This window comes from Chamaea fasciata, unplaced genomic scaffold (assembly GCF_029207755.1).
Source record: "Chamaea fasciata isolate MVZ Bird 193981 ecotype frontalis unplaced genomic scaffold, bChaFas1.0.hap1 SCAF_8, whole genome shotgun sequence".
Taxonomy (NCBI): domain Eukaryota; kingdom Metazoa; phylum Chordata; class Aves; order Passeriformes; family Sylviidae; genus Chamaea; species Chamaea fasciata.
In genome coordinates, this window is record NW_027094093.1 from 20177893 (window position 1) to 20199179 (window position 21287).

At 37.7% G+C, this 21287-nt stretch overlaps 1 protein-coding gene across 2 annotated transcripts in view; it reads left to right on the forward strand.

Annotated features, from left to right (window-relative positions):
- Positions 1–21287, forward strand: part of STK39 (serine/threonine kinase 39) — an 83882-nt gene that overhangs the window by 11285 nt on the left and 51310 nt on the right. For both annotated transcript variants that reach the window (XM_066190005.1, XM_066190004.1), the window contains exons 2-8: positions 7458–7570; positions 12501–12609; positions 13940–14081; positions 16254–16309; positions 17926–18035; positions 18134–18235; positions 18426–18559. In XM_066190005.1, coding sequence (XP_066046102.1) covers positions 7458–7570; positions 12501–12609; positions 13940–14081; positions 16254–16309; positions 17926–18035; positions 18134–18235; positions 18426–18559 — 766 coding nt within the window. The remainder of the gene's footprint in view (positions 1–7457; positions 7571–12500; positions 12610–13939; positions 14082–16253; positions 16310–17925; positions 18036–18133; positions 18236–18425; positions 18560–21287) is intronic.

A 21287-nucleotide genomic window follows, 5' to 3' on the forward strand; every position in this document is an offset into this window, starting at 1 on the left:
TAAGTACTGTATTTTAGGAGCAATTCGACACTTTTTGGGGTCAGAACTAATTTTTTTTTAGCTAATTTACTTGTTTGGTTTAAGTTCAGATGAATTTACTAAGTTTTTTCTGTGTGTTGGTTGCTCCCCCCATACCCTTTTTTTTAGCGTATGTCAGCAGAATAATTTCGCAGTGCATGAAATGCAAACTCCGCATCAGAGAATAAGATCTGTTTTCTCCAGAAAATCCGATAATCAAGCTTACCACTAAGGCAACAGAGAGGTTCTTTCAGAGGTCCTTGGCAAAATGATGATGGCACCAAAATGTAATTAAAATTTAAGCTTTATTTTCTTAACAAGATATTACGTTTGCTATAACCCAGAAATTATTATTAGAGTGGCACAGGATTTCTACAAACACAATCTGTTTAGAAAAATTTGTAAGTAGCATAATAGAGAACTTATATTGTGACAGCTAAAAATTTCCTATTGACTACATCCTAACTTATAAATTCTTATCAACCAAGTAATACAGAATTTATAATACAACTTAACTTACTATTTCCAACCACCAGAACCCTCTGCAGATCGAGTCAAAACCCAATACATTGCTTGATGTATCAATATAACAATCATAGTCTAGACTGGAAGATGATATGGAATATATGAGTCAGTCCTCAGAGATAACAGAAGGTGATGGAAGCATCTCTGGCCACAAGGGTCATGGGTTTCACTGTCCACTAGCAGCCTGAGTCCAACCTCCTTACTCAGGACTTGTAAGTGCTTGATATTATGGGCAGTTCTAGTATTCCCTATGCTGTTGTGCTTCCTAGTGACAGGTTCATCACCAACACTGGGACCTGGGATGTTCAGTGCTGGTACAGCAGGGAGTAACCACCATGATTGCCAGGAATCTTGAAGCTGGTAGGGAAAGGAAGGAGAAAACTCTTTGGTTTGTCCACTTGGTTCACAGGAGCTTCAGTGCCTGAGAATAAGGGGCAAAGGAATGCATATGTGACCTATTCAGTCACAGGGTATACCTGCTTGCCTTATAAAGTGGTGTTAGTTATGCTAACCACATTACAAGGGGTCAGGAGCAGGGCCTGCAGGGTGCACCAGTCTTATCCTGATATTTCCACAAGGCAAATTCCAATTCTGGTAACTCTAAAATCTCAAATAATGGTGATTGTGGTTGGTTTTTTTTATACAGACATTTCTCACCTATAAATAACGCTTCTTATGAAGATATTTGAGATGTGGATCAGAGCAAAAGGAATTTAATCTTAAGTAATGTTTATAATAGAGGTTTCCCTAGACAGTTCCCTTTCAAATTTATTTAGATGACTCGCCTGTTTTAAAGGATAAGTCAGGGAGAAAATAACACCTGTTGAAAGTGGACTGCTTTTGTTTAGGTTTTTCTAACCAGCTGTGATGCTGACATTCCCATGACAGGTTTACTTGAATGTCCCAAACATAGTTAATGGTTATCCTTGGACTTTTCAGTCTAATCTTAGTGTGTTGATGGCATTGTATCAAGCCGACAAGTGCTGAACTCTGTATGGCTCTTGGCAGAAATCTCCTTAAGAAGAAAGTGTCTGAAACCAAGAAGCCATCACTTAGGCTGATACTTCATTTTATAGCTGAACACAGTCACTATTAAATAAACCTATGTCAGATCTAAATAGATCTGGTTTCACTTTCTAGCCACAGATTTCTTAAGTACCTTTATCCATGAGAGTAGAACTCTTTAGATTCTTTTAGCCATGGCTGGTGGTGATAGCTGGTTACTCTTCAGATAAGAAAGATATTTCAGAAGAGATCCTGCAATATAGTGTGTCTGAGCTCTCTGATGGAGGGAAGTAAGACTTGTATTTTCCAGATCCTTGGTAGAGCTTCTCTACTTTCTTGTACAGTTCCAATTTGTCTTATTTCCTGAATAATTTGTGATTGACACTTATTTGCTGTACTCTGGTGCTAGAACCCTCTATGTTCAGAAAAGTAGTTCTATTTTCACATGCTTTTGGCGGAAAATATTATTCTGTTCTATAAATTTGACAGGGAGCTATATCATAGCAAACCTCTAAATACTTTCTGTAATTTATCTAGGCAAAACATCTGTTATGACCAGTTCTTTTACTATTTTAGTGAGAAAATAAAGAGAATAGCTCAGAATGCTCGGTCATTCCCTCCTGTGGCTGATTTTCTTGCATGTGGGGATTTATTGCTGTTTGTGAATCCCCCTGCCTTTCTTCTTCTGTATGGAGAATATGTTATCTGGTTAATGCTGAAGCTTGTTTTATCTTAGCCTTAGCACAGGTTGTCTTAACGTTTGCATAGAACTTTTCTATAATGCACAATCATTTTGACATCAATATTTAGGCTATTTATGACTTCACTGCAGTCACAGAAATATCTGTATAGCATATTCAGAGAGGTTTTTCTGGATTGTTTATGCAATGGGCTTTTAAAAAGTAGCACGGTATGAGCTGGATCTCAGATTTTGTGTAAGCTAATTTCCCACAAAATGGTAAATACAACAATTGAGTAACCCAGTGGTTCTGTAGCCATAATAGTGATGTTTTTGAATGTCCAACAGCAAAAAAAAATCATTGAGGAATTAAAGAGCTTAATTGTTAAATGTTGAAAATGCAGAAGTAGCAATTCTATGTGTGGGCATTGATTTCATGTAACACTTAGTGTATTTAAGTGAATTATGTCATAATTGCTAGGATAAGCAAAGTAATATCCAAGTGAGCTATAAGGAGAGAGAGGTGATCCCAGCATGAATTCAGAACACCAAGTGGGCAGGAATTGTTAGTAATTTGTATTTACATGATTATTGTGAGGTTCTTAAGAGCTCAAGTATTTGTCATGTGAAGAGGTAAAGGGAAATAATGGCTCATTTTCTGTCAAGAAGCTAAGTTCAGAAAGATTTAGAGTTCAGTATGGAGGTGTAAGTGAGCTTTACTTAGCTGATTTATAACTTATTTTAATCGGCGGAAGTAATATGAAAGAAATGAGTAATACTGAAAGTTGTCTAGAGTATTGTGGGGTAAAATCTAGAAACCGAAAGGAATTAAACATTCTTTGTTCTCTGTTTGTTAACCAAAAGTATTGCATTGCCACCAACAGAATTAATTCTTTCGAAACTGAAGAGACTGGTTCGGCCCAGTGCTGCTATGGGATATTTTGAACGGCTGATTAGTTCATAACACATTTAGTAATGCTGTAAATATGCTACACAATATTGCCTACAACATACAGCACAAGCAGCATAGCCTTCCAAGCTTGTATATAATAAGTACAGGTGCTTCGTACGTTACATAAAAAAACTCCACATGTATTCATAGTAGAAACCTGATCTAGATTTGTGCACAGTTTTTGTGCACAAATGCCTTCTGCTCCATGTAAAAGACTGTATAGGAGTTACTTTTAAGAATTACCTAGAGGACTCTTCTTCAGTGCTAGGGTGTTCTGAGAGATGAAATAGAAATACTTTTTTTGCTGCTTCATCAATTCTCAGAGATTTTATTATGTTTACTACTGGCTTTTTACAGATAGTTACAATTTAGTTTTGGATTGGAGACTGGTTTAAAATTTGTGTCCACTGATCAGCTGAGGTTTCTCTATGTAGGAGGGGCAAGAAGAAGTGTATAAAAATGCGGGTGATATAGTTTGGTATATAAGATTTTATCGATTCTGAGATAAGATATTTAGTCTTCTTCAATTGCAACTGCTCTCTAACCCTTCAGATAACTAGTCAACAAAAAAACTTACCATTATCAACAGGCTTCATTCTCCCCTTCAGAAATTAGAACCACTGTAGTACTGGGGAAGGTCTCTTTTGTTAGACTGATCTAAACTGCAGAAATCTTTAAAATGTTTTGTGCTGAAATACTGTAGAGACTAACACTGAGCCACTAAAAGAGAGACTTGATGAATCATTATGGCAAATGAGCTTACCGACTTTTCTTTTTAAGGAGAAGAAGAAAATTGAAAAGAAATGTTTGTGATCTATTTCAAATACAGTTACTGTGCCATGATTAGTGGAAAGTATCAGACCTTTATCAATAATAGAATAAGTGAAGTGTCACATCCTTGGATGAAGGATGTGGGTGTGTGCAATATGCCAGTGATACGGTCCAACCATCTCACCTCACTGTCTGTCTTTTTGAGACTTGACCAGTGGAGAGTAGTTAAAACTAAAATGTTAGTGTCATTTGTTGATCACAGTTGTTCAAATATCCTTCTTCTCTTTGCTAAGTCAGGTTCTGCGAGGGTTAAATTCATGTTTGCAACAAGAAGAGAGAGGAAAAAATACCTTTATGTCAGATTTAGAACAACTTGAAGGAACTTGTTCAGGTGAGCTTAAATCCCTGGTGAATATTTGTGGAATTTTTATATGCTCTCTGTGAAGTATGTGCTAAGTGGAATGCAGAAAATTGCTTTTAGGTTGCATCCTTTCAGAAGAGGTGAAGTGTGGCTGTGTGTAGTGGCTCTTGAGAAGGTTTCTATCGTGTGAACCCAGGTGGTCAAAAGCAATTCTAATGGCTCTGTTGCACTGAGGACTGGATGGTAGGGAGTGTATGGTCTGTAGCATGAAAGGACAGGTTGGCTGTAAGGGCATGCTTACACTAGAGAGGATAGCAGCAAAAACACCAGGACAAGACAAAGCTCTGACCTATTGTCTGTTGTGAAATGGGAGTAGTAGGCATCTTGATGTGGTCTGAAATTGCGTTATTTCACTGCTAACTTTTGAAATTGGCAAAGAGAACTTGTCTGTAGCAGAATGACTTTTCCAGTAGTGGAAAAACCCCATTGTCTTACAGAGCTGGGGTTTTTTTTTGAGTCTGACCATGGGTAATCCTTTTGTTTTGTTCTGCAGGAGACAACTGGATGTAGAGGCTTCATGTTTTATGCAAACTGAGCTTTCATTATGATGTATCAGTTTCCTAAACAGAGTCTGGGTGTTAAACCAGTCTATGTTTTGGTTATAGTGTATTTAGTATTCTCTGCTGTGAGGGTTTTGGAAGACTCACTAAGGCTCAATGTATCTGAAGAAGCCCTACCTTCTGACAACGAATGATTGACTGTAATCTATTCTATGCAGTTGTTTTCTGTGGTCCTAATTTGTTATGCTAAACGATTGACAATTTAGTTTCACTGTATGATAGTGCATTACTTCTCTTACTTGCGTTACTACTGTCTATTACCTCTCCATTGAAATGCTTATCTGGGTAGTCTGGTTTCTAATAGCTGCTCCTCTGGAACACTTCACGCTTCTGCTTGTTTAGTAGATGAGACAAAAGGAGTCTTCTGACCAGATGTGAAACCTGCAGGTTTTCCTTACCTCTAGCCTGGTTGTTCCGTGGGAGCCAGAGGAGGAGAGAACATCTTTAAGAGGAAGGAGGCATATAGCTACTCAGTGTCTGGCTCTACTTCAGTATGTGAAACTGCTTTTTCAAACAGGTTTTATATGTACGTAGGTCCAACTGAGAATAAAAACTGCTCAAATTGACTTTGCTCTCAAGCTAGTGTATTGTGTAGAGAATTAGAAAAGCAGGAGAAAGAAGAAACTGGGTATATTGGCTTTATTCTAAACCTAGAAAGCTTTTTGCATTGTTAGCACATCTTAGTAATGTGGTGAAGAACATCTCATTGCAGGTCATCTCTGTCTGAGAAGAAAACACAGAAAATTATACTTTTTTCTTTTGTAGTTTAATTTTTCCAAAATGTTTTGAAGTGCTACTTGCTGTCATTTAACTTGAGGAAATAGTTAAGTTTTTACCCTAGAACTGGGTGAATAAATTCTCTGTGTGCTTATACTGTTTGTCTTTTTTGAGGCCTTTGTATACAAATCACAAATTCATTAAAATTATGTAGATGAGTCTTACTTAGCTGAATTGTGCTGACTTGGTGGTTTCTTCCTAGGGATGTCTTATTTAATTTTTTAAATCTCTTAATTCTTTTATTACCTACATTATTGGAATTTTTAAAGGCTTTGTTCTGTAAGCAGACAGAACAGGACATGTCAATATTTGTCTGTGACCACATCCTGTAGAAACATGACTAGTTAGTCCTGTTGAGAGTTTTTTTTTTAAAGATGAGCACAGGATTTTGACGCAAAATTCATACACAGTTTAAAAGCTTTGCGATTTGAGTGAAAACATCATGTGAACCAACAATACAGGAAAATAGCTAAGCAAATAGCAATTAAAACATGTACAATAACTTTCAGTCATGAAGTATTGTTGGTGCTGTTTTCAGATGTGCAGGGGGAAAAGCTCACAATTGTTCTTAAGTCGGCTGGTAACTGAATCCACGTTTGTAGAGCTTGACAACAAAAGGCTTTTTGTTCACAATTTGTATTCATCTAGGACGTGCCAAATAAATAGAACATAGTTTATAAGCAGGCTGATATAACATGCTGCTCAAATGACTTACCAGAAATCCATAATTTATATTGAAATATTTAGAATTACATGTTGAAGCTTGTTGGGAGCTTTTAGATTTCTGCATGGATGAGCACAATGTAATTATTTGAGGAAACACACGTTGCTGTATTTGATGTGGCAGCTAGATGTGCAACCTGAGCAAAACTCCTTCTGAATATTGCTTGCAATCATTTCTTAAATTTAGTGAAGCAATACTGACTGGGGCAAAGCCGGTGGGTGCCTGATAAAAGAAGCAACAATACCTTTTATTCCTGTGGTTCACAAATGAAGCATACTAGAGAAAGTTATCCTATTCCTTTCCCCCACATTTGTTCAATCCCCCTGGGGTTTGTTGTCATCGTAGTTGTGTGACCATATGTGATTTGCGTGCCAAATAAACATGAGTGACTTTCTCTGCTGGGCCATTCAGTAACCTGCATCTTCTCACTGTTGGTGATATTTGTGCCTCCTGTGCTCTTCACAAGGATCAGCATGCTCTTTGTAGATTGTTACTCCAGTCATGACGAATGAGCAGGAGCACTGGTGGAACTGTAGAAGGTTTGGCATGTACAGTTCACTGATTTTTTTCTGTTTGTTGGATAGGGGAACAAAAAACTTGGTTAAACAGGGACTGACCTAAAAGAACAGAAAGAAAGAACATTTGATAAGGCACAGTACCCACCCCTCCATGTATCAACTGTGCAGGTCATGTTCTTGATTAAAACAGATGTATCCAAAGACAGAAGTGTAATGGTTCCCAAACTGTGAAATGTGTTGAGGTGGTGGTTATGTCTTGATAAATGAGCACATCATTTTAAGTCGTTGACTTTGGAATTTTTTGTGGCATATGGAAAAGGAACTTTCAAGTTTTTCTTTTCCATCTGAGAAGTGTGAAAGGTGTCTCGCTAGTGGAAAGGTATGCCTGTGGGGAAAGTGCTGAAACAGGATAAACAGCAGATTAGAAATTCTTTGTCAGTATGGGCTTCTAATGCTGGTCACTGGTTTAACTCACCTTAAGACTGTTCCTTTTCTGCCCTTTTTCAGGTAGCGGTGCTACAGCAGTTGTCCAGGCAGCGCTCTGCAAACCCAGGCAAGAACGTGTAGCAATAAAGAGGATCAACTTAGAAAAGTGCCAAACCAGTATGGATGAATTACTTGTAAGTAAATAAGGGGGCAATATGTAACATGGAGACTTACCTTCTGTTTTGCTGTTGCCAAGCTTTTTGCTTGGTCCAAGAGTGAGGGTAGAATTTTATGCAGGATATGAGAGAAGGATTTGAAAATAATCTGAAAGACTTACACCATTCCCTAAAGATATAATTTTTTAATGTGTATTTTCTCATGTCACAAAAATGAGATATGTAAACTTGAATCTTGGGTTAATCAACTTGGGGTAACTTTAGGAAGACCCTAAACTCTTGTTTTCTGGAAGCTCAGTTTTTGAGAGATTGCTGTCTGGTTGTCTGTCTTTTTTTTAATTCTGAGGAAAGATACATTTTCCTTTGGTTAAACACTGATTAAAAATATGAAGAAAAAATTTAGTAGGTCTCCTTAAAATGTCTAAAGCATCAAAACATGTTGGATCATTTTGTAATGATAACTTTTAAGGAGAAAAGGAGGAATGGCAACGCTGCCATCTACACAAGAAAGCTCTTGTTAAAGCTAGTAACGCTCATTTATCGGAGAGGCCATAACAAGAATGTTTGAAGAGTATTATTTGTTTGGGCCACTGATCAGAGAAGAAAGGGACCTGGAAGAAGCCATTTGTAAAGGAACTGCAAGAGTTTTTCCTCTGCACTGATTATGGCAATCCAGACAAAGTCACAAAGAACTATTGAACCCCAAACCCTATTGCTTTCTAATGCTCCTAGATAGGTGCTTATAAGACTAATGTGTGTTTATATATAGGCAGCATAGCAAGATTTGAAGGACACAAAACCATTCTAAAAGTGAGAACACTCTCTTCTGTTCCACAGGTTATACTACAGCCTAGAGACTGTGGGCTTTTTCTAATGCAGAAATTCCTGCCTCTGAAGGAAATGATCTCCTCAGCAGGGAATTGCCAGTGCAAAAGATATCTTGAATTTGATACAGAGGGTATGGTCCATCCAGTTTCTTCAGATAAAATGGCTTTTTTACAGTGGAGGACCCAAAATGCTCTTTCCCCTGGTGATTGATGGCATTCGCCTTCAGTTTATGTGACAGCTTGTATGCGACATTGTTGTGCTTTTTACGAGGATTGTGGTAGTGGAAGTTACTTCTGAGGTAGTAAGCATTCTGTCACCTGAAAACTCAAAAGATAAATTCTGAACTGTCTTTAAGCTCAAGGTGAGATGCTGTGCATGATGTATTAACAGCTACAGTCCCCGAAGAAAATTTCTATAAAAAGATAAATACTAATAGTTGTAAGATAAAATGGTCAGAATTGGATCTTTTTGATTAGAATTTGACCTAATACCGGGAATGAAGAATGTTACAAGCAAACAAGAAAACCAGACAAAACTGCCAGAAATCTGCAGGAGAAATTCTTGTGGTCTGGAGAAACTGTTGCAGTTAGTTACCAGCTTGTAAAAAGTTACCTTGCCAAATGCTTGAATGTCTTTACTGTTGATATGTCTCCACTGTCTGTCAAATGAGGCAGTAGGTCTTGAATTTTTGGTCCCATATTGCTTTCTTTTGGTACAAAGACAACTGTCCATACCATCTTTTTTATTTTATAACGTAAGTCAATTTCTGCTTTTCTGTACTCAGATTTTTTTGTTTCTTTTATTTGTTGATCTGTTTTGATCTGAACATGAATTCTGATTTTCCTGGTTCTTGGTTAGGAGAGTTAAGCACGTACACATATGTGCATGCATACACATACATAATTAACTTTTTTTTGTGAGGTTCAGTATACTTATGACTCAGTTCTAATAGAGAAACTTTAAAATTTTGTTTGAGAAATAGAGACATTTTCTGGAAAAAGGCATAATTGACCTTCAAAACTCTTGTTACAACTGTACTAACATTTTCATTTCAGTTGATAGTACTTAGAACGTTCTTGTGCTTTTGGCAGAATTTGAGTCTAAAAATTTTGAGTCTAATCAGTTTTTAATCACTTATTTTTCTGATGAAACAGTTTTTATTGGCACAGGGATGTTCTAAAACTGTCTACCCTCTGAACATGCTGTTTTTTAAAAGGCTGGTGCAGAGTGCTTATGAATGCTGCGCACAGGCACCCTTCACAAATTCTCAGCTGTGTGGCCTTCAGAGAAGTGGAAATGCATCAAGCCTGGTGCCCGTGGAAGCGACTTAGGATTGGGGCCAGTGTAAATTAAAATAGAAAGGCAGTGTGGGAGGGAGCTTAAATATTACTGAGGTTACACAAACTGCCAAACTCCTGAAATTTGATACTCTGTTTCCTGCAGTGTCCTGTGTTCTCACTATTGTAACCGAAGTGTAACTTAACCCTTAGGCCAAGGAAAAAGTCCTGTCCTTAGTACTGTCCTGACCGGGTATCTTCGCCGTTCCTTTACCTCCGGCTTTTTTAAACAGTCCAAACCTATACAAACGACAGGATGTTGTGTAGAATGGCTGTTGGACGGAACGGCTTGTCCAGGCTGTTTGCGTTTGTGCCGCGGCGCGTGTGCAGGAGCCCCGGCCTGTGGGGGCCGTGCCCGCGGGCGCCGCCGGGCCCGGCCTGCGCTGAGCGCGGAGGGCAGCTGCCTCGCAGTTGCTTATTAACTGGGTCACCCGCCTGCCCTTAGGCTGAAAGACATTTCTATGCAGCTGCTCCGTGAAACTGGATCAGGAGTAACCTGGCTGAAAGAGGTTATAGCGTGCCCTTTTAACTGGGCATGTTACCTGGTGCAGTGCACAAATGCCTGTGCTAGTGCGAGGCAGGGAGAACACAGGCATGAGAGAGGGATTTAAGTTGCTGTTACTTCCTTGCCGCTGTTGAATGTCTGAAGTGACAGAGATGTGAAGAAAGCCCCAGCGTGTTCTCCTGGATCTTCTGCTGCAAGCTGTTTCCCTGGCAGTGTATTTTAAGTGAATGCTTTTCTCTCCTGTGCATATCGTGGGTCACAGCCAAATAGATGAATTCTGTGGAGACTTACTATTCTGTTTGTGATAGGAGTTTTCTAGAACTGCAAGTCTGAAATTAATTCTTTCCTGACTAAAATTTCATCCCTTAGCTCTCACGAGGCACTTTCTGTTTGTTTATTTTTCTTTTGCAAAGACTCTCTGAAAGAAAAGTCATGAAAGCTGAGACACAAGGTGCCTTTGGCAATGGTTACTGTGGTAGCTCTGTTGTTGCCAGTGAGCTGATGCAGGGAGGTAAAATATTCAAAGCACTTTTAAGTTAAAGATAGTGAAGCTTATCTCAGTCAATTAGTTACATTTCTGAATTATTAATGTCTGAGAAAAATAAATGAGGTGCATTTTTGCCCAGTGGTGTCAGCTGGACTTTTTGAGTCACTGTTATATTACCACCATAGGAAAATAATAAAACAGTGTAAGAAATGAAATAGTAACCAGGAGCGGGAGAGTTACAGTTAAGGTTTGGAATGGGTAGCTGAATTAAGAACCTGAGGCAGTAGTTTGACTTGTGTTTAAGATGACTTGTCTTCTGGGAGAGGGAAATGTGCTCCACATGTCTGTCTTCTGTCTTCCACCTACTGTCTTCTGGGGGATGACAGGGAGCTATCTTGCAAATTGCTCTTATTATTCAGCCTCATTGATTCATTATCCAGACGTTCTTCCTTCTGTGGTTCAGGGTTCAGAAGTTGTCTGAGGAGGAGGAGAACTTTGGACAACAGAATAAGCTGAATTGTGATAAAAAAAAAATAAAGAGGGAAAAAAAAAAGAGAAAGAATCTCTCTTTAAAAATCTCATTTAATAGTCACCTACAAACACCACAAGATTAAATCCCAGTCTTTAATACATATAATTAACTTTTTATTAGAAACTAGCTGAGATTTTGAGTGCATTGCAATTAAAAAAAACCCCCTCTTTCAAACAGTTGCTAAAATGAAGTTTAAAGTTGAAAATGGCATTTGGGACAGCTTTAATCAACTAAGTGGGACCTGCGTAGTGCCTAACTTGCACAAGTGCTGTTGAGTCAGAGAGAAACACAGTCTACCTCAAAGCAGCTGCGTTTCGGGGAGGGAGGAGAGGAGGAAGAATTTTGTTAGCTGGATTGGCTTCTGGACTGGCTCCCCCTCCAGGAGCATGTCCTCTAGCACCAGGGATGGATCGGGGCTCTGTGGCTGGAGATAGAGAGGGAGAAGTAGGGTTGTGGCGGCTTAAATTGGTGTGAGGCCAAACCCTCTGGTACAGAAGAGGCCTCATGCTCCTATGTAAGGGACTGGCAGAAGAATGAGAGTGGCTGGAAAGGTGTTACAGAACAATAATGTGAAAGAGTGAATAGAAGAAGAGCTCTGCTTGAATTAGCAGATACAAGACAGTCATTCTTAATGTGTACAGCTGTGGCGTGTCATAGATGCTGTTAGTTGGTAGTGCCACGTTGTGCATCTGTTGGTGACTGTGTGTTCCTCTAGTCAATTGTTTCCTATGACTTTTGGCCTGTAATACTGCTTTTTCTCCATTTCTGTTTGTGCGGCTCTGGTGTCTACCTGTCCATTCTACAGTAGCTGAGCCAGTGGTGCTGTGTCCTTTGTTTGATGGCTTCCTTCCTCCTTTCCTACCTGTTCCCATTCTACTCTTCTTATCCCTTTTGAACAGAAAATGCAGTAGATTTTGACTTTTCCTTGCGTTTTGTTGTCCAGCTTATACCCACACCTTCCGCTCTTGGAGACTACTCATTCTTCATTGCTTACTTGTGAATTTGAGTAATTTCTTTGCTGTTCTCAGAAGAGAAGTGATGTAGCTATGCCTGTATCTCGTGGCCAAACTTCCCTCATGTTCTTAGCAATAATGTTTTTCCTTGCATGCAGATCTTCAGGTTAATTGAAATGTTTTAATGCCTTGATGCATACTCTGTACATACTTTAGTCTGTTATAGTATTTCACTTTGGAAACTAAATTTTATATTAGCAAAACTGATAGCTGGCTCTGTTGTGTTGGGCTTTGTATTTCTTACAGAAAGAAATTCAAGCAATGAGTCAGTGCAATCACCCTAATGTGGTGACCTATTACACATCTTTTGTGGTGAAGGATGAACTTTGGCTGGTTATGAAGCTATTAAGTGGGGGTAAGTTACTGGTTTTACTTGTTTAGCTGCAAGGCAATTGTGGGATCTTTTTCCTAATGTACCACCTTTGAGTTCATTGATCTAAACTGTCTAATGAGAAAGAGGTAGACACGGCATAGGATGAACCTTGAGATGTAGGCACATTAAGGAGGAATGTGCAAGCTTACAGAGTTTGTATATCTGTATTCATAGGATAGGCTAAGAATTACTGAAATACGGTAGTTATATGAACAGAATTTAATTTTCATTCTGATCCAATTTATCAAAGTTATCGGTTAAGGCTGTGTAGGGAAAACTGATTAGAATTAAGTAATTTCTGTCAGTGTGATCTTTTATGGAGGTTTTCTAGAATCCTCTGTATTTTTATAAAAATGCATAAATTTCTGATTTCATAATGGGTATTACTCATTGCTTATTCAAGCAAGATCCATCCTAGGCCAAGTATTACACGTATTGCATCCTTTTTATTGCTTAAGCTAACCAAACACTCACTGCATTTTTTATGATGATAGTTAACTGGTATACAATTCTTATTTAGTTCTGGAAGAGGAAAAGGGGGGCTGAACTTAATGTGCTTGCAGTTTAAAAAGAGAAGCTCCAGCACAGGATGTGATGGTCCTGGTTGTTACATGATGTTGTTTGAGATAAGTCTTGATGGCAGCAGGCTACTTCACCATGGTGCTGGAAAACAAGGATGGGAAGTGCTCATAACACTTGTTGTATTGCATTTGGTTGAATTGATCAGTTCAAGCAAAGGCAAGCATACAGCATGAGAGAAACCAGTGATTCATGACAGGAATTTACTGTGAGCTGTCAAATAGTGCTTAGATAAAAACAAAATGTTTCCATTAAATGCCTTGAAGTGTATAATAACTGAAGTTCAATGTCAAACTATGTGTCACTGGGAATGTTACCATTTATTTGCATTTGTCTCCTTCCAATCTTGCAGCTGCATTTTTACATCATGAACACATGAACCATAATCTAAACTGGATAATAAACCAAGACCTTTGCAGTACATATCTATTTAAATATGGGGTACTACTGAATTTTTAATTTGTGGTTGCTTTGCAAGCTGTTAGCAGATCTTTCTAATGGATCATTAAGTGTTATGGTATTTTTGGCAAAAAGCAGTGCTCTGTATCTCGTTTGGATGAGTTAGTGGTGTGCTTTATTCTAAGAGCTAGTTACATGAAGAGTTTCCACATTAATGCAAAGATTTAAATTGCAGTAGCATAAAAAGAATAAAGAAATACAGCTTTCTAAAGAATCTGATATGATAATGCTTTGTATATGTTTTTTTTTTTCCTCTCCTGGATCTGTAATACAGGTTCAATGCTTGATATAATAAAATATATTGTCAACAGAGGAGAGCACAAAAATGGTGTGCTTGAAGAACCCATAATAGCAACAATTCTTAAAGAAGTTTTGGAGGGCTTAGACTATCTACACAGGAATGGGCAAATTCACAGGTAGGAGCATATACATAATGAAAAACATTTTCAGAATTGACTGTCGCTTGTTGATTCTGGTCAGCAGCAGTGGCTTGACTAAGCAACTTGTATTGCCTCTTTCACTTCCATAAATGTGACCAGCAATTATCAAGTGATAGTGCTTGGGCAGATGCTCTAATCTTGGCTGCAGTTTGTCACTAATATTTAGTGTTTGCCTGGGTCTTTATCCTGTCTCTCTCTCCTAGTTTGAATAGGTTTGTGCTGTGGTCAGCATGCCAGAACTGTGGTCCTTAGTCCTGTGCTTGCTGGTGCTCCAGATACCTGATCTGATTCTAGTTTATGCTCTGTGTTTTGTGGCTTGGTTACTGTGTTGCACAGTTCACCCCTAATCTTGGGTGCTGGGACTCCTGTAAAAATGTGAAATGATTTTTTTTCCTGGTAATCAGTAAATATCTGTTACACCTCCAGACGTTCTTTTGTGACCACATGTGAAGCTGGGATTGGTACTGTGGAACTGCATCTTAGTGTATATGCATCTAACGATTGCTGTGTTCTGTATATTCTCTCTCCACTGACTTCCTCCATTAAATTGTGCAGATTGCCTGGGGTGGTATATACATACCTATCTGCTGTAGGAACCAGAGGTTGTCTGCACTCTTTGGTTGTTGGAAGTGCGTTCTGACCTTCCTACTAGTTTCATTGAGGTGAATTTTTCTTTCAAGGAAGGTGTCTGCAGTAGGTTCTCTGTTTCAGGCACTAGCCTATGATAAGGGAATCTTTTTCCCAAAAACCAGGTTTGCTGCAGACAGGAATCTGAGAATGGAGGGTGGTACTGATGTGGTACAGTAATTGTTCTTTATGTATACATCTTATGTCTCATAAATGAATTCTCACTGATGTAAATCCAGAGATATTTCTTCCTTTTGCACAGAGAAAATTGAGATAAATAGAGAAATAAAGAATAGTTATCTTGACTTCTGGTCTGGAATGCCAAAGATCTGCCTTAGACCTTAATTCACAGTATTCTGTTAAGCTGATATTGTTGTGAAGGGAACATTCATGAACTTTGAAGGATAACAGGACCCTTTGTGGTTGGATTTCTGAATTTCCCTTGTCTATTCTTAAAGTATCTTAAGATAAAAAGAGAGATCTATATGATACATCTGAGGTTTCTCCTTTCTTAAACTCTGCAGAAGTCCTGTTGAAGTTGGAACACTGTGCCTTCAATTTCCCATATACATAATAGGTGAATGCTGTGGTATAGTTCAGGGAGTGTCAGGTGTCATTTGTTAGAAAGAGATGTTTTCAAAATTATTTAGGGATCTCGTTCTGTTGTTTCAATGCATTCTTTTTAATATGTTTGTTTATGTATATATATATATGAGGAAACAGGTTATGTTACCTCTCAGTAGTGATATAAATTCAATAAAACTTGGAAAGGGTAATTTTCTCAAGTTGTAATTTTTATGATGGATTCCGTATGACAGTTTTAAACTGTGCATTAAGAATGGGGTTCATGTTTCTATTAGAAAAAAAACTAACCAAAACAACCACTAAGTTTTCTTCTGAACATTACATGTGAATAGTGTGTTAAATGGATATTGTTAACTCCTAAGCACATACTAAATTTTGATCATATTCAATGCCAAGTAACTTTTTACCACTGTACACGATAGCAAAATATGTCTACTGTTCCTGAGTTTTAATAGCTTAATTGGATAGAAATGTACAGTACATTTACCTCTTTTGAAGATGTGTCTCTTCTCTGAAGAGATCAAAGAGGAGAATTTTTTTCCAACTTCTCTTTTTCATTAGTGGTGCAGTTGGATGTGAAAAAGCATTAGTTCTTGGTTTACAGCTCTGAAAACTTTGAGTTTGTGTGACTATATTTATAAAAAGTGGTAAATCAAACTTGGAAGCTAAATATCTATCTTCTTAAAATCTATCCTTGAATTCTGCTCATTTATGCTAGAGCTGAATTCTGGTCATTTTATACATGAAAATTTGTTAGAGTCTGAGCTCTGCACTCTGTTTTGATGTTATTCAGTTACATTTTACACATCAGCTTTCTTTTTTCTGGTTTAAATTTGAAAATGCTATCTTGTGAAACTGTTCAGTATGCAATATTTATTTGTTTGCATAAAATATGCAGTATGTGCTTTCATGCTAACCCCTGTTTGCATGTTCTAGAGATTTGAAGGCTGGCAACATTCTTCTGGGTGAGGATGGCTCTGTACAAATAGCAGGTAATGGTGGTGGTAGAGTAATGGAAAAATAAAAGAAAAAGGTAATTGCAGGTGGATCAAGGGCAACTGGTACCAAGGGGAAAAGTTTTTCTGTTGGTTTTTAACTATTTCTTTTGGGTACCCACAAGTTGCCCAGTTTCAGATTTCAGGATTCATGATTAATGATACTTGACTCAGAAATTATTCAATATTTCTCTGTGTCCCATCAAATATATAAGGAAGCTTTCTAATGTCCTCTTAATGTTTCCGTTTGATTCACCTGTGCACATAAAGAGCTTGCAAATGGTAGAAACTGTTAATTTCATTTTTTTCCTGCAAGTAATTTTAATAATTCTTGAGGATCCAACAATCTGTGTACTGTCCTTCATAAGGACTTTGACCATAAGTTTACTAGTCACTGAGATGCATGAGATACATCTCACTGAGAATTATTTTTGGCATATCTGCCATTTGTCTGGCAGTGGTGTTTGTTGGATACAGTTTAGCATCTTAAAGGTCTTTTGAGTACATTGATGTGCTTCTTGAGCTGTAGTCTGTAAGAATTAAATTATTTGGTCTCATAAGAACAAGGCTCATATCCCATCTCTCAGGCTGGTATCGGATTATCTGGAAAACAGTGGGAGCAGGCTGTGATACCTGCCCCTTCCCCCAGCACACTGCCAGGCCTTCCGTGGTCTATAGTGGGTGACTGAGCACTGAGAGCCCTTGCTTGTAAAAATGGCTGTAGACAGACGTTGTAATTTTTATATAAATGATGCTTTCAAAATACCGTGTAAGCATGTATTTGAAGGGGTTTAATATGCCAGTGTGAAATAATGACAAAACGACATTTTTCTGTAATTACTGGAGGTGTTTTCAACCTGAAAATCAGGTAACAATAGGAAAGCAATAGGGAATAAATTGAAGTCTATAGTGAACTATTCCATTTCAGTTTAACTGGATTGTAAATAGTACAGTTGAAAATACTCTTCATATATCTGCATTCAAAATTGACAGTATTTCTGCATACATTGGGAACCTGCTCTTTCTTCCACTTACAGGCCTACCTCTCCCATACAGCTGTCACTCATATAGTTATGAGTTAACAGAACACTGAGCCTGCCTTTTTTCTTTTCCTTCTTCTATTGAAGAATTTGGAAAAAGCTATTCATGTCCTGGTCTACTATTAAGTACATATTAGTGATGACTTCTCTGATTGTCTTTGGCTTGTCAAATTCCCATAAGAATTGAAATTGCATATAGTGTTCTCTCTTGTTCAGATCACATTCATATTTAGTTGCTATGCAGAAGAAACTCCTTGTGTTTGAACAATAGCAAACAAAGTACATATTTGAAAACCTTAAGTGACAGATGTACTGGAGTCCTTTGCAGCTTTATTCAGGAAGACACATACTGAGAGGTTAAATTTGAGGATGTTTTAGTGTGGATTTCCCTGATAAAGCTGTAATTTCTATTCCATAGCATTTCATGAACAGCGTGATGTGGAGCAAAGGTCAGCTCTGCAATGGAGAGTTTCTATAAGCATACCTTTGGGAACTGACTTCATTTCTAAAACATAAAACTTTTGCTTTGTTATTGGTAATTTAACAGATTTCAACTTTTTTCTTCTTTCCCAGATTTTGGTGTTAGTGCATTTTTAGCTACTGGAGGTGATGTTACTCGTAACAAAGTAAGGAAAACGTTTGTTGGCACTCCCTGTTGGATGGCCCCTGAAGTAATGGAGCAGGTATTTCTAATGCTAATCAAAAATTTAAAGCATTTTGTCTTTTGATTTTGGAACTTGAGACGTTACCACCTTGGTTTTCCCTTCTGGTTCTGTTTCAGGTGCGAGGTTATGACTTCAAGGCCGATATGTGGAGTTTTGGGATAACAGCCATTGAGTTAGCAACAGGAGCAGCACCTTATCACAAATATCCTCCTATGAAAGTAACAATCACTTTGTAATTGTTAATGCTGTTGGCTGTGTTATTAACGCTGCTAGATAGTTAGTACTACTTCATTTTTAATAGCAGCTCAGGGTATCTAAATAGATGTATTCTGTGGAGTATTTTTTCTCTTAATTTCTACATTTCAAATTGGTTTTGCTTATGACACCTCATTTTTGGGTTTATTTTAGGTGTTAATGCTAACGCTTCAAAATGACCCTCCCACTTTAGAGACAGGTGTAGAGGACAAGGAGATGATGAAAAAGTATGGCAAATCCTTTAGAAAACTAATCTCATTATGCCTTCAAAAAGATCCTTCCAAAAGGTAGGTCACTATTGCCATGTAAAATAGAATTATTTTTGAAAATATGTAGACTACTTTAAGTTACATAATCTTTAAGTGTATGGTTTGAATTTTGTAAATAGCAGCCTTCAGTCACTTCCATCTGGGGAGAAGAAATTTCCTCTTTACTGTTCCTTAAGTTTACTTTTCCTGATTGTTAACCTAATGTATTTATACTTAAACACAGTATTGAATTAAACGCCGATTAAACAAAACTCCTTGCTCTACATCTTAATTTCTCATCTGAAGCAAGATATAAATCTTGATACTGTGCACAAGTCTAACTAGATTGTTCAGATTGAGCAGCAGAGTAGTTGGTAACCAAATATATCATTCTCTTGGCCTTTAAAAGAAATAATTTTATGTTGATTCTTCTCATTTGTTTTTAACTTGGATATTTCCAGGGAAAATTATTTACTAAGATGTATTTCTATTTTTTCGTGTAAAGTTAGGGGCTCCAAGCTTATTGAATTTTCCTCATGTTTATGTAGGAAATTGCATGTCATGGTGTCTTTGCTGTTTGTTCTTTCTTGCTATGTTTTTTTAAATAGTCAAGGTGATGAAAGTATTAAACATCTATTCCAAAACCACAGTTGAGGTCCCAAGTTCCCTGAATGATAAGCTTATTTATTCATTTTTATGAATATAGAAACCCATTTTTGCAGGCTTTTTTTGCTGAAGAATTGTAGGAAGCATGTTCTAATTAGCATTATTTCCTAAGGTATATAGTATATCACTGTTTTCTAGAGTTTCAGAGCTACTATTTTTGAGGAAAGATTGTTCTGAGAGAGCAATCTTGATTGTATGTGTCACTTATGGTGTGTACTTCCTGATGCAATGTTAGCCTAAGTCCAGGATATGGTTGTAGGGAGTCTAATTGAAAAAGTGACAGCAGGAATACTAGAGAACAAGTATAATAAAGAAAAAAGACTGTGGCCACATCTTCATTCTTGAAATACTTCAAAAATTTTGTTTCACTCAAAGATCATTTCTGTACTGCTTTCAGATTCCCAAGCCACTTACCCTTGTTGGTCTTAGTAGCAAGTTCTGATGCTTTAAACTTAATGCTGCAGTTTGACTGCTTACAGATGATGATGATGATGATAATAATAATAATAATAATAATAATAAATAATCAAGCTCTTGATAATCAAGCTTCTTTTAGTTTCCAGTATCTAGCAATTTTCAGGGCAAGATTAAAGTGATATGAAGTAATGAGAAGTAAATAAAATGAGTTTTCCTTGTCTCCTTGAATACATAATGCTGAGTTACCTGACGTGTAGTAAAAGCATCGGTGTTGAAACGTTGGTGTTCAAGGTACTTATTTAAATTTATACATTTATTAAAACACATGCAATACCTCCATACTCAGGATTGCCCTGAATGGAACAATTAGACCAGCAAATAGATGTTCAGATAGAAACAGATATAGAGCAATTATTTTTATACTGGGGGGTCATCACTATTTTCCATATTTCTTACAATCCAGGGTGTAATTTTGCACAGATCCCTCCAGTAGCTGTCATGTCAGTTGTGGGAGAAGCCCTTGTTCTTTGTGGCAAATCCTAGGACTGGCATTGCACTGCTGTTGTCTCAGACTATGGTGTTTTTCTTTTGGGGATCTCTGTGGGTGTTTCTCTCTCTCCCCAGTGCTGAGGATGCTGCTCACAATCCTCAGCTGCAATTCGTTGCTGCAGCTTGTGAGGAAAAACAGGGCCAGAAAACATGCCCAGAGCAGTTCAGAAGTGTCTGGCATAATTAATGGTAGAGGAATGGAGAACACTTGTGTGGATAAAACTTTACTAAAATGTAGCTTTTAAATGTGCATAGTCCTGTTATGAGATGTGATGGTACTGTACTTTGAGAACTTTCAAATTTTGGCACAGAAGCTGATTTTTCTTTTAAATAGTTTTCCCTTCCTTTTTACTCATCCAAGATACATGCATGAAGTACTACTGAGTCTGGTGGTCTCCGCAGGACCACTAATCAGAGCTCTTTTATTGTAGAGCTTGGTGCTTTGGAGATGAAGAAAAATACATGCTCTATGGAACCTACTGCCTGTATCTAAACTGAATTATTTTTGTTAATGTCAGGAGTTGTTGCATTATTTCTTGCAGGTGTGAACTGATATATGCATACAGACTATTTACTACTCTTTTGCTCACTTACTTTACAGTTATCTGTCCTCAAAGAAATAAACTAGGTCAGATTTTTGGGGGCTTTTTGAGGGTGAGATTTTCCAAATAGAAACTTTCTCACTGTTTTACCTGGTTTGTTCTATATTCAGTCTCTTGCTGGAATTCAAATGGCAAAGTAGAGCAGATGTTGCTTCTGTTTATTTAGAAATTATGAGTCTTGAAGATTTTGACTTCCCTAAATTTAGCTGTGTCAAGATTAGTCCTGGATGGTGGTATGGGCTCCTAATGGAAATGATGGAGGATTTTATCTCATCCCAAGAGATGCTTCACTTTCTCTCCAGAGTCTGCCTCAGTACCAGAGTGGTACTAGTGGCTTTGGCTAGATAAGTAGCTTTTTGGATCCCTGACACTAGGGAGACAAAACCTGCTGTAGGAGTCACTTTGGTAGCTGTGAGATTGTGGTTATCTCTTGGAAATGCTGCAACAGACTTAAACAAAACTGCAAGTAAAAATGATGTGTGTCAGTTTTTACCTTACAACTGTTGTTTTGATTTGTATTTGTCTGATTGGAA